Here is a 13908-nt window from a genome sequence, read left to right as displayed (position 1 = left end):
GGTAGTCAAATGAACTTTAAAATATAAACAAGGAAAACATGTTCACTTTATCCCATTTCAATAATTTCTGCAATTCTTCGGTGTTGAGAGAAAATAGCCATGGAAGTCTTGCGCTTGGCATAAACCAATATAAATAAAGACCGCAAAAGTTAAGAAATAATGTATGTTTGAATTTATATGAGAATATATTGGACATCTTATAGACATGAGCAATATGAAACATCTTTAAGTAGTGTCATTTTCTAGATTTTTTAAAAGATTCAGCTATTCAAAATAATAATCCATTCTTTAATTCCACACTATTATCTTGATTTTTATTACTGACTTAATAAATCTTAAATGTCTGAACGCAAGTTTTAAATGTTCGAAAAATATTCTTGGGTATTAAAAGTAAATGTGTCTAGGTACATTAAAGATAAACCCATGCTCTTCTCCTCTTTCAGTTAAAATTCTATGGCACAAACCACAAGCTAGGGGAGCAATTTGATGAGTTGTTTTGTTTAAAAAAGGACATCCTCAACCCATCTTCGTTTAATCAGGTTCGATATTTGCTTCAACTTTACTTCTTGATAGTTTGGAGGTACCTTTGGTTATTTTAAATCGTCTTTGGAACTTTGAAATTAATCAAATACAAATCATAATATGACAAGACAAAACAGCTATGCACTTGACTCTTCCTGCCCTCGAGATCCAGTTTTAATCAGCTTACAAATCATCCCAGTGGAGTTCACGAATAAGCTCTAACCAATGCACACTCCTAAGTATACCGAGCGCGAGGACGTGTTTATGACAACTTCCGTTGTGCTCGCAAGCGCTTTGAAATTAACTCTATTGATTTTTCAACAACCGATAAGCAGCCCTTGAACGAGCTCCAATTAGCTGTCCAGCACTCTCGAGACCGTTTAAAACGTAATGGCTGTGACAACGAACGAAGTTTCCCTACTCGAAACGTGAAGCCATGCGTCGAGTTTTTATCCCTTTGAAATCGTGCAACAATGCGTCGTGGTCCGTTTGGGTAGAGGAAGGATTAGCCGACAAGTACTTACTCGATTTCCTACTGTGCTGCTCGGTGGAGATGTCGTCGCTGTCGTCGCCGTCCGGCGGGAAGAACAGGTTCACCAGCTCCGAGTGGATGGAACGGGCGATGTCCGGCGTCATGTAGCGAGCCCGGCTAATCTCCGAGCATATGCTGTGCCGCCAGACAATCAACAGCTTACCGGACATCAGCTTCTCCCGCAGTACCAGCCCTGAAACCGGAAGCGAAAGGTGAAGGTGGAAAAAGGGGGTCCGCAAAGTGGTCAGCGTACAAGTGTGTACGTACTCATCTGGTTGCGGATGGTACGGAAGGTGGAAAAGTTAAACTCCCCTTCGCTGCTGTCGATGGCCACGTCCGCGTCCTGCGTCGGCATCAGCAGCTCCAGCAGCTCCGTCTCCGTTAAACCGTACTCCGAGCACGTGATGTAGATGGCCAGCCGGCTGAAGCCCTTCACACCAAACCGCTGCTCCATGGCGTCGAACACGGCGTTGACGCGTTGAGCGAAGCTTACGTCCGAAACCTCTCCGGGACCGGCGGACTCCGCACTCGGGGCCCAGGGGTGGACCAGCGTTTCGTTCTGCTCCAGCGACAGGTCGAAGAAGTAGTCCGAACAGCGGAAGCGCTCCTTCTGCATCGGCGTGAGCTTGAGTGACTCGATCGGCACGGTGGTGGACACGACGAGGAACACGTTCCAGGGCAGGCTGATCGGGAGCCAGGAGAGGGCGGCCACGATGTCGCAGTCGAGCGGGTTCAGCCGGTGCAGGTCGTCGATGAACAGGAAGAGTATCTCGTTGTGCAGGTCCTCGCAGTGCTTCAGCAGGTTCTGGAACCAGTTGTTGATGTAGAGCGGATCGAAGGAGGCGTCCTTCGGCAGGTAGCCCTCCGGCAGATTGAGGATGATGGCCAGCTGCTGGCAGACGACGCGCAGCAACTCCAGGTTGTAGGCCGAGCGCGGGGTGGCCGCCGCGTACCGTATCACCCGGTGCACCTTCGTGTGCTCGAACCAGTCCGTCAGCTGGGCGTAGACGTGCGAGAGCAGCGTGCTCTTGCCGCTCCCGTGCCCACCGTGGATGAAGTAGGGCGGGTGGCGGCTGCCGGAGCGGAAGTTCAGCAACACGTTCTGCCGTATCCGCTCCGGAACCTTGGACGAGTTGTATCTGTTTGCACTCAGGTGCTCATTTAAGTACATGATGTGCGTCGAGTGTTCGTGGAATATTTCCTGGGTTTCAATGGGCCGGGGGAGAAGAGCAAAAAACGATGGTAACGATCGCCATTAGATTGAATTGAAAGAAAACAATAAAATACAGAATGTTTGTTATCAAGGATAAATGTTAATATGAATTATAAAACAACATCCGTCAGGTTAATATAGTGTAGATATTAGGTGAAGCAAATTATGGAACAATCTCTTTAATGGATTCCTTCCTTAGTCTTTTTTATTCGATAACATAACTAAATCCAATCAAGATCAGGAGATACTGTTTGAAACTGTTTAGAAATTACAATTTGCCAAATTTATAGTCTCTATGTATCAACCCTTGAAGAAACGACCTAATTTGGTCAAATATTCACAATTTTATAGATCTTCTCCATCTTCTTCTTGGCGTAACGACATCTTGGTCATTCATGTCTGCCCGTTAAGGGCTTACGAGACTTGTTTCCCTGTTGTACGCGAATAGTCAGTCCTCTCGTATAGGGGAGGTTCTTGTCTCGTTTGGGATTCGTAAACTTCGGACTATGAAGGAATATAAATTACCAAAAAACCTATTACAAAAACTTTAAAATAAAGCTTTTGAGTTTCGTTTTCGTTTCGAGAGGATAGGCTACGTTCCAAGCAGGATAAAAAACGACACACATCACAACGCGCCATCGTAGAGCGGAAATTCAGTTTTCTACTTTCCAACCGCACGCTTCCGGTGCAGCGTTTCGGTTTATGGGAAAATATGTACCTTCCAAACAGAACCGTCTCTGCACGCTCACATAAACCGTACACTCGACGTGAAATGCAGTTTGTGCATCGGCGATAGAGTTCAATGGAAACGATGAGCAAGCGTAAATGATGGAACACTATAGCAAAAACAGAATCTCTCCTTTACATAAGTTCAATTGATGGCGTAAGCAAAACGAAAAGGATAATTTATGGTTTTAAAGAACATAAGGATAATTAAAACTCCACTGCTGTTTATTGTTCACTCGTTAATTTACATGAAAATATTATCTGCAGTGAACTATTGAGTTTTTTTCCTTTTGTAATAAATGTTAGACGAATAGTAACGCTGTTGGAAAATGTTCCATACTGATAAATCCCCCATTTTTTAATAATAAGAACTGGCACGTGACTTATCGTTCGAGCGAGTGCCACTTGTTTCTAAACAAACAAAATGGCACGGAAACACCGTCATTTGTGCGGCCTACCGGAAACCATTCCATCATCATATCGGTGGATTAGAGAACGTACGTACGTGTGTTGGGAACGCATGCTTATTATCTCTAAATATAGACGTAGCAGTGCCGGAGTTTCGCATTACTCACCTGTACCGTCTTTTTGCGCCCCTTGCCGCCGTTCGGGTCCTTGGCCAGGTCCTGATCGATGGCAGATTTCATCATCTCGAACATTTTGTTCTTGAAGCCCACCAGGTAGAGATCGTGACACTCCCGCTCCGGGTCGATGCCATTTTCCGCCCAATCAACGCTGCCGCACACACCGCATGGGGTCGATAATGAAAACATCCCCCAAGACCGGCCCGGGGTGGAGGTTCAGGGAGGGTGAGAGGAGTTGGTGAGGGCAGCCGGCGAGAGGTGGACGAAAGAAAGCAAGAGCAAACAGAATGGTTACGGAATGAATATTCATTTTGTTTTACCTTTCCCTTTTCCACAGCATCGGGACGGGAAAGCACCAGGTTGGGCCGGGAAAATCGTGCCCCGAATCGAGGGGTTTTGGTAAAATGGCCGACATGGGAACGTGCATGGGAGCGGCCGGCGAGTAAAAAACCCTGAGGTCTAGGTGTTTGTGGAAAAGGATGGTGATGATTGTCGCAACAGCAGGGGGTAGAAATCACTCGGACACACTTACGTGAGCGTCTGGCGGTTGCTGGCAGGTAGAGTGGCGTCCAGGTTGGCCCGCAGCTGCTCGGTATCCGGGTCCGGGTCCTCGTGCTCGGTAGAACCGTTCTTCCATTGCCGGAAAAGTGCCAAAATGCGTCCCGGCGAGCACGCTAAGCGAGGCGGCAAACGAAGTAAAACGAAACAATGAGACGGAGAAAGGACGACGAAACCGAAAAAAGATGGATGAACGGTTAATGGCGTGCAACACAGCGGTGCTGATTATCTATTTATTTAGGTCGGTCTTTCTCGCGCGTGTGGTTTTCCGAGGTACACTGCGGGAAAATGAGGAAACTACCACCGCGGGTCGTGCGCGATAGTTGAAGAAGAATCCTGCTAGAAGGGGAACCGCCGCGGAGGGTCAATGGAAACAGAAAAACCAAAAACCGAAAGTTACAGCAACATGCAATGTCCACATTAAGGAGACCAAATGATGGTAAACATGATTGTTTTGTAAAGTTAGAGCGCATCTTGTGGACGACTTCTTTGTCTTCGAACAAAAAGCCCAAACAAAATCAATTAATGCTCCCACAATCGAAAATGTCCTTGCTCCATTACCTCACGTATTTTCTTGTGCTGTAAACTGCCAAAAAATACTTAATTATGAAGACACATATGTTTTACGCATCAATTACAATTTTCATGTAAATAACATTTCAACTATGAGGTCCAACGTCATGTAGAGTACATTTAATATTTTTTCATTATTAATTTAGCATCCGAAATGGTTGAACACTCCAAAAAGTTTTATTGAATTTGTGTTCTCCTTAGAAAAAATGTTATAATGTGTTTTTTCTCGTCTATCTAAATACGGGGAAACGCAAATCAATAAATGGAAGGTTATAGATGTAGAGAATATTTACACTCAGTTGGTTTGAACAAGTCCACATTGCAATAAGGTGGAAAACCTTAGCTGATTTCTCACATTAGGATATTTAATTTTTTAAGTTTTCGGCCTTACATAGAATGTTTTTAAAGAACCAGGTTTTTGGCATTTGTGAGATAATCTTTCCACTGACATGATACAAACTTGTTTGCTAGTTCTCCTTGTCGTTTTGACTACTACATGGTGTCCAATATATTGTCATACACTTTTTGCATCGCACCGTAGTGGAGACGTTTAGAATGTTTCTTATAAAAAAGTTTGAAAAACTAGTCTTTTGCTAGTATCCATTTTTCCACTGGTAGTTCTAACCTATTCAATGGCTTCCACCACGGTTTAGGGAGGTATATTACAAAATTTTCAAAAATACCTCTTATTTATATCTAACAATGGCAAAGTAAACGCTTTACATTCTGCAACAGGTATGTTTGTAGCGTTTTGTGAAGACAAGGGGACGGGATGATAAGCTGTTTGAGTACCTTTTAACAATTCCAATTTGATCCATAACTGATAAGGTGGAAATGAGGCTGACTTTCTATCCAGAAAGACTGGGCTTCCAGTTCCTCAGATCTCATTCCATTGAATTATGTTGAGTGGTCATATTTGTTATCAAACAAAACATGTTCAATTTGGCCCAGTCCAATGCCGCAATCCTTCGACCAACTTTTAAGCCTGGTAAAAAAGCCGATAAGAGTTTTATTCAAAAACATACGCATGATCAATAGAAACATAACTTTGCAAATAAAAATGAGATCAAGAAAATCCAACTTTGTATTGCGAAATAATTCATTTGAATTTGTATGAGAATATATAGGACAGCATGTAAATAAAACTGCTGGACCATGGTATTTACTTTGAGTGTACGATACACGATTGTAAACCTACTTCGGTCAACGACGCAACCATGAGAGGCGTCAACCCGAACAGGTCCTTCTCCAACTCCGAGATAAGTCGGGAGGGAAAATGCTGGGAGCTTCCAGGGAGTGCTTCGGGAAGGTTTTTAGGGGGTAGTAAACGGGAGTAAATCAATTGGTGGGCAACCATGTCAATTGTATCCCGTTTGAGTCCATCGTCGAGAGCAGGATAACTTTGGTCTGATGATCCAAAGGTTGTCTAGAAGCCTCTCGGCGACATTCGCTTTCCCCCTTCAGGGGATCGTCGCGTGCCACAACGTCCTTAAAAGGAGATTTTTGTCCTTCCGAAACCCTCCCATCCTAGCTCTACCTTATTGGTGCACAGGCAGGATGGGGACAAAGGGTCAGAGAGGTCGCCTTAGAGGTCGATCATACAAAAAAAAACCTATTTCGGTAATTAATACATTTTCATTAAAAGTTAAGCCATTAACCCAACACTTTGCCGAGAAATTCGCCTCTATACCCATTTTAAAATATTTTCTTGTATAGCCTATTTAATTAATGCTTCCACGATACAAATTTGATATTCAACTTTTCTTTTTCTGTATGGACCGTGCTTATGAAATGTGAGCTACAGTCATCCATTTATTTTGGTTTTGTTTAAATTGATTTTAATTAATGAAATCTGCTTCAAAATCTGCTATTAACAGCTTTCAGGCTGGCAATTGGCAAGCACCAATGGCCATTTTTCGCTTCAAGCTTATGCGCAGCACAGAAATCAAGCGTAAAGTAATCGATCGTAAGCGAGCGATTATCGTAGTTTGCCGCCAAAACAGACTGAAATTTTCCGGCCGAGGTGAGTGAGATGTGCAGGAGCTTCCCATTTCAATTTCCATCGTATTTATCTATCACAGCATTCGCAGTTCGAATGAGCCACGATGCGCCCTACAACCGAACATGGCGAACAATCTCGATAATGAACGCTAAGTGGGCACGTTCGGTGCAACGAGGAAAATGACAACTGATTTCCATTACTCTCAATTAACCGGGCGACGTGACGAGGATGCTTGATTGAAAGATAATCTATAACGAACCGGCGAAGCGTGATCGCTGCAAAGGTCAGGTCGACCGACCTTCGATTGCCCGGCTTCGGTAGCGATAGGATGCAATCAAATTGTACTTTCACATTCGCTGAGAGTACTTGTTGTTACTGGGACTGTGGTCATTTTCACATTGCTATTGATATGTACCGCAGGCGATTTCAATTTGCTAGTCAAACATGGGTTGCCTAATTTGTAGGAATATCGTGCAAACACAGCTTAACGGTATGATAATGAGTAAAACCAACTTCTGTTTGGATTGCTCATACTATAATGTTATTTTAACGAATTGTGTAGCACAAACACCATTGTTTGCCAGCTGCAAACCGAGACTTACATGAAACGTAAATCACAATCGCAAATGCTGAAATGATTTATCTCACATGGAGTAATCATCAGCAATTCACATACCGGTCATTGGACAAAAATCGATTTGAATGATGAAATTGTACTACGGAGGGAAGAAAGAAACCACGCCAGATGATAAACATTACTTCACATATAATGAAAAAAAAGAGTAGCCGAAATTGCGAAACCTAGAAACGTTATGTAGCACCTCAATGTTGGTTTGAATAAGAAGTATACAGGAATTTCAACAAAGAACGGAGCGACATAAGATGAAAAGAGAAAAACTAGATTTGATTTGATAATAATAGCACAACTCTCAACTCAAATGTGAAAGTGGCGCATCTACGTAATGCGCAAAGTTTTCTTTACTTGATCATATCAAACAGTAAGTTTCGTTATGTTCTCATAATACAACCGGTGCCACTAAACATACAAACTTTATCTTAAAAGAGGTTGTGTTCTCTCTAAAGCACCATGTTCATCTTCTTTTGTCTCTCGCCAATTTGAGTTTGTCTCTAACTTATCAGCGTTAGAACTTTTGACTCTATCCGATAACATAAAAATGAAAATGGTTATTATATTTTATCTAGATATTTGCACTGCAACAGCAATAAACATTAATTAAATGACGCTTTAGAATTCTTGTATCTATTACCACGAAAGTTTTTACTGATTTTCGGAGTACATTTAAGTTTGCGCTCTCCAATACTGCACAGAAGCGGTGCATACGCTAATATGAACTTATTTTCAAAGCTGCCAAATGTCACTTATTTTGTTTGTTTGTTACAACCGCTGCCGTATATTTTGCAAATTTTGATCAGCACCATTCTTTCATTTTGTTCACAATTTTGACTCATTTTCTGTTAGTAGCAGGTGCATGAAAGAAATTTAAGTACAAGTAATAATATTTATATCTACATTCATTCTAAATTCATCTAATTTTTAGATTGGAACAACATTGAAATCAGAAGGTAAAACCAGATGAACACGAGACAAAAGTTGATCTGAATCTCAGCCCCTTTGGGACAAAAGTTGATGCGGGTGGGTGCAAAGATAGGAGACAACAACTATTTTATCTGCTTAAAAACCTCAAATTAAAAGACCAGAAACAGTAGTTTCAGTTGGCATGACGAAAATATATTTAACATCTGACCAGCAGCAGTTTCAGCAAACTAGTATCTATGTTTCATGTGGCAGTGATCTATAATATTCTTTAAATTTATGGAAACACTACAAAAAATACGGATCAAGATTATGTATTTGGGTTTTGGTGAAAAGGAACTTCATTGGCCCTTCTAGAGCTTACTCTCTTGCTTCGCTTTTGAAACGATATCGCTAGGTTCAGTGCTTTTATATCTTGTCAATGGTGTGCGGCGACGATAAATTGTAAGAAACAACGAATTGAAAATTAAGCCCCAACTTGGAAACGAATCAAAGCGGTTGCAAAGCGTCAAACCCAGTGAATGTACAAAACAAGGCTTGTGTAGCCTCGTGGAAACTCCCCCTGGCGAAACCGCAAAATCGACATCCACAAATCGTTGACGACCGAACTCGAACAATCCACTTACCTAAACCCTTTTCAATTTCCCGTGCGATAGCTCTGGTTTTCAGTCGTTTCAGATTATCACAGAATTGCTCCCCGCCGGACGCGCCCTCCGTTGTCGCAGCGGCGTCTTCAGATATCCCCGCCAGAAGAATTTCGTCAATTTTCCTCTCTAGCAGCTCGCGCAGCCGTTGGCTTTCCGCCGTCCACTCGTCGCGTGCCAGCGTCCTGCAAGCGAAAGATGAAACGGTTAACACGGAGCCTAGAAAAACCGATTACGTCACCCGGCCTGATCGGAAGCGGGTGATAATGTAAGGGGAGGAAAAAATGAAACGGTGAAAAGCCTTCGAAATCGTCAGGCCACCCGCAATGGCTGACGTGAGCCGTCGGTGGTAATGGTTTTGATGAAGCGGTTCAATTTCGTTTGGAAAACCACCGACGAATCATAACTCAGAACTCTATCAAATCCATTTTGCCGAGCGTGAGCTTCCTATTTCAATGGAACGGAGCATCATGTTATTGCCAAGGGAAATAGTTGACGTAGCTTAGTTAATTAAACGTCTCACTTTCCAACCCACTGTTCGCTTTGGGTAGGAACCGTTTTTTTCTGAAGACCGCAGCAAACGTTGCGTCACCTTTCTGCGAAATGACAAATTTCGGATTTGAATGTTTTTAGGCCGAGCCCTCGACCGAAGTGATTGCCGAGGTGAGGTAAATTTGTTATCCAACTTTTGTAATGAATAAATCTCCAATCAGAAAGCCCGTCCGCAGCCGAACATGCTATTATATCAAAAATAACATTTCACGCCAATAACAGAAACGCCAAAGGGAAAGCGTAGAAAATCGTAATTATGTATAACATAGTTTAGAAACTTCGTAATAGACGATATCTCGCCTTCATAAATAAAATCATTAGTAATTACTTGAAGGATACTAAAAGCGATGCAAAAAAGCCATTTCCATACAATCAATATATTTACAACGATACCAAATATCACGCACCGTATCGTAAAACAACTCTCGAAAAGCAACAATCAATCACACACATCATCACAAACAAACCATTTTAACAAAAACCCCGCACATTGAAGAACGTTTGCCTCCAACAGCAAACCTGCTCTCCGAGACCGATAATTAAAATATTTTCGAGGAATTCCCGCGGAAATCGACCAATTCCAACACCAATAAAAATAATCAATTCATCATTCATCTCCCACCCGTTACGGCTCTTCGCGCTCTCAACTTGAAAAGGGGTCACTGAGAGGGTAACGCGTCCGAAACAGCCGGCATACCGAAGAGCGAGGAAATTGAAATGGAATTCGACCCACCTGTAGTCCGTTGCGAGCCGGTAGCATCCTTCCCCGTCCGTCTCGAGACTCCGATACCACTTCCGGAGGCACTCGTCTTCGGTGGCGCTGGATCGCTTCGCAATGGCCGTCAAAACGCCTGGGTCGACTTTGGTTGGCAGTAAAAAATTACCCAAACGTGACCCAAGCAGTACCTGTTGTTGTCGATGTCGTCGGTTGGTGGCGCGTAGAGGGCCGGCAATGTTCCGAGTGATGAAATGGAAAAGCAATAACGAAAACGAAATGTTAGCGATACAGGAAACACCAATAACACTCGGGTTCTGCGGAATAGGATAGTCGTCGAGGGGCTGCTGCTGCTGAAACCAACACATTTGGCGCTTCACCTGTCATTCCGGAACTTTTCCAATCATTCGTATTAATCAATGAATGTCGAATATCCTCTAATAAATCCTCTCAGATAATTCGCTGTCCATGGATTTGCTTGTGAAAAGGGTATCGCGAAACAAGAGTAATCCCATGAACATACAATGTGGTTGCTCTAAAACAAACTTAATAACAAAAAACAAAATAAAGTAATTATCCCCTATCTTTACCTCTAACCCACCCAGGATGGAAATAGCGCTTCTGTCTCTTACGCACCTGAGTTTATCTATAACTCATCAGCTTTTGGCTCGTGTTCATCTCGTTTTGTTTATTTTAAAGCATAAATGGATTGATGTTTATTGTTGTTACACAGTAAATAACATGCGGAACTATAATCACCATTTTTATTTTTATGTTTACGACAGACTCAGACATTGTAGAGACAGAAGCTGATGAGCAATTACATGGTGGCTTAGAGACAACACAACATGCTTTCAAGATGAGTTTAGCGGAAATGGCAAAATGAAGAACTTCGAAGGAAAACTCGATTAGATTCTTTGAATAAGTAGGTTTGAAAGCATAATGCACCTTTCCGTTGTTGCTATAGAGCACACAAGAGCGTATTTATTTGAATCATATTTTTCAAATGATTGATTTTCTTCAAAACGGCTTCGGCCTTTTAACTGAAATTTTAACTCACAATCAATGAATAAGTCAAAATTGTGTTTGACAATATTGAAATTCTAAAAGCGAATACGATGGTAAAGTTTGTTTCTGCATGTAATAAAAGTATGATGCCACAAGTGTTTTCCAATCGTTGTAAAATTTCAAAACTAAGTCTTAAACAATCTGTCCGAACATCTTTAGATCTACTAACATTAAAACTTATCAAGCCTATTGCACCACCGATACATAATGTAAAATTAAATGCTTTACAGAAACTTAAATCAATCAATAAATTGCTTTGCAACATGCACAGCTTCACCCGTATGTGTACAACGGACAGTTTCCAACCGACTTGGCCTGGCTGGCGCAGAAATACGTAGTTCAGCTTTGTTGTGTTTTCCCGGGTCATAAATCATCATTACGGAACCGTATACATTTCGTTTGGAATATCATCGTATCCGTATGCACACCTCTCCGTGCGACCTTGAACCCAACGAACGTTTGGGGGTGATGAAGCATTTTTCTTCCCCATTTTCCGCGCGCCATTTGCCTCGCCTACCTTCGCCAACCTGACCTGGCACTTGACAAGGTGGAAAACGGCATCTCCTCATCTCCAGCGTTCCCTTCGGTACATTTGCTGACAAATCAATTCAATCGCTCGGAAGAAAAACATGCCATTGGCCATCAATCCCTTTCTTTTGGAGTGAACAATCCCATTCCCGGGATGAAACAGATAAACTGAATATGTTATAGCGAAATGTTCCGAGAACGGGAAACCGTATGGACGAGAGCGGCACTTCGCCAGTTTGCTACTTACGATTAAAAATACGCTCTTCGACACGGCGTGGCACGTTTCGATCTCCTCCAGGTGATCGTCGAGCACGTACGGGTCCAAATCGACGGCCGTCCATCCATCACCTCCGGTGCCGAAGTGAATGTCCACTATTTCAACCTGCCAGCGATTTGATTTGCGGTAGAAAGGAATGGGTTTGGTTAACGTCTTCGCTTTGAACGGAACTCGTTCGATGCCGAGCGCATTCGGTTTGACACGAATTAAGTACCTCAATTTGTCGATCATCGTACAACGATTGCAGGTCCGGACCGATCACTTCCAGCAGCAGCCGACGTTCCTCTTTGAAATCTATTGCAATAATAATAAACGTTATCTGAGTAGCAGCTTACGAAATGTTGAATGTTGGATGTATTTATTTTACGTTTTTTTTTTTGCAAGAAAATGTTTGTATGGTTCATGATTTCGTCGTTATCGGTAAGGCGATAAGGTTATTCAAATTAAATTAATTTAAAAATGCAAAAGAATATTATCGAATCAGTTATCTGCATGTTTTGAAATTAGATTGACTCATTTTAGCATTGTTTCCAATGGCATAACAGTGATAGGAAAAGTGTATAATACTTTCAAATGAGTATAATAAAATTTACTTTATTTTTAGAATATTTCGTTTTGCCAAAGTATTGACAGGCTACCTGTTCACAAGTATGCATGTTTGCATATAAGGATGCTGCCTTCAAAATCTATACTACGATTCATTCTGGAAGACAAATTCAAAAGAGCATCCAACTACGTCATAATTCCAACGATGTAAAAATGATTCAAGAATTGGTAATATTTTAAATTAATTAGAGTCTCATCGGTTTCTCCATTCGTTAATTAATTAAAATTAAACGCTACAGAAACGAAACGTACCCATATGCAACGCGGAAACGGGCTTGCAAGTGTTGCATTAAACTTACCATCCTTCAGACTGGCAACGTAGATTTTTATTATGCGCGGTGATGGAAGCTTCGTGTGCTCATTGTGATGGCCCCGTAGAGCGTTATACACTGCTTCCTCTATCGCCGTCGCCATGATGGGTGCATTTGTATTCGTTTCCCGCAGCGTGTATCTTTGAGTGTGCGTCAGAAAATCTAGCCACGTTAAAGTGAGGCCGGGAATACAATTTCCCTCGCGCCGTCCTTCGCGCGTCGTAATCCGGTCGCAAACGGATTGATGAAAATTACATCCTTATAACGTCTCTTCAGGTTCGCATCCTCGTGGTCGGTCTGCACTAGTAAGAAAGAAAAGAAATAGCGAAGATGGTAGAAAACGGATGCAAATCAAATAAAGCAGCGGCAATTGATTTACGTTTACTTTGTTCTTAGCATTTGGTGTGTGTGGGTGTGTGTGTGAAGTCTTTTATTAAACATTTCCGCTTTTGTGCACTATGTGGCAGCCGATTGGAGAGATCAGTCGGTGACCGGACATATGAATGCAATAAATGTCTAAATGTCACAGCATAATATGAATTTTTTTGATCTCCATCTAGATTGTTCTTCCAAGCTTATATTTAAGTATTGGAGCCGTATTGCTTCGACAACATTCTGTTTACCAATAACAATACCAAAAAAGGGCAGTATTATACACGAATCATTCTTTATTTTCATTCGGTCCAAACTTATTCTTATCGTTGTACTTTCTTACAATAAAAATTTATTTCTTAATTTATACTAACGAACAATTCGTTGTACAGATATGTCGTCAAGTTGTTAGGTTTAAATGTCATTTAGATTAATTTGAGCAGACATTTCTATGAACATCAATTTATTTATTATTAATATCTAGTCAAACACACAGTTAATACTTAAATAAATTTAACATTTTCGATTGTTTTGTGGACCGAGATTCAAGTAGTGCAGAAGTTGTAAAAT

The 13908-nt window shown here is 41.8% G+C and overlaps 1 protein-coding gene across 1 annotated transcript in view; it reads right to left on the bottom strand.

The window, feature by feature from the left end:
- LOC131264294 (protein qui-1) overlaps positions 1-13069 on the bottom strand; it is a 41442-nt gene extending 28373 nt beyond the window's left edge. The window contains exons 1-9 of the mRNA XM_058266576.1: positions 12955-13069; positions 12264-12343; positions 12020-12154; positions 10195-10367; positions 8892-9094; positions 4110-4251; positions 3569-3728; positions 1322-2255; positions 1047-1247 (exon numbers count right to left, since the gene is read on the bottom strand). Coding sequence (XP_058122559.1) covers positions 1047-1247; positions 1322-2255; positions 3569-3728; positions 4110-4251; positions 8892-9094; positions 10195-10367; positions 12020-12154; positions 12264-12343; positions 12955-13069 — 2143 coding nt within the window. The remainder of the gene's footprint in view (positions 1-1046; positions 1248-1321; positions 2256-3568; positions 3729-4109; positions 4252-8891; positions 9095-10194; positions 10368-12019; positions 12155-12263; positions 12344-12954) is intronic.
- Positions 13070-13908: the final 839 nt, after the last annotated feature.

Source organism: Anopheles coustani, chromosome 2 (genome assembly GCF_943734705.1).
Source record: "Anopheles coustani chromosome 2, idAnoCousDA_361_x.2, whole genome shotgun sequence".
NCBI lineage: Eukaryota > Metazoa > Arthropoda > Insecta > Diptera > Culicidae > Anopheles > Anopheles coustani.
The sequence above is the reverse complement of the archived record's forward strand: the minus strand, read 5'-3'. Positions and strand labels throughout refer to the sequence as shown.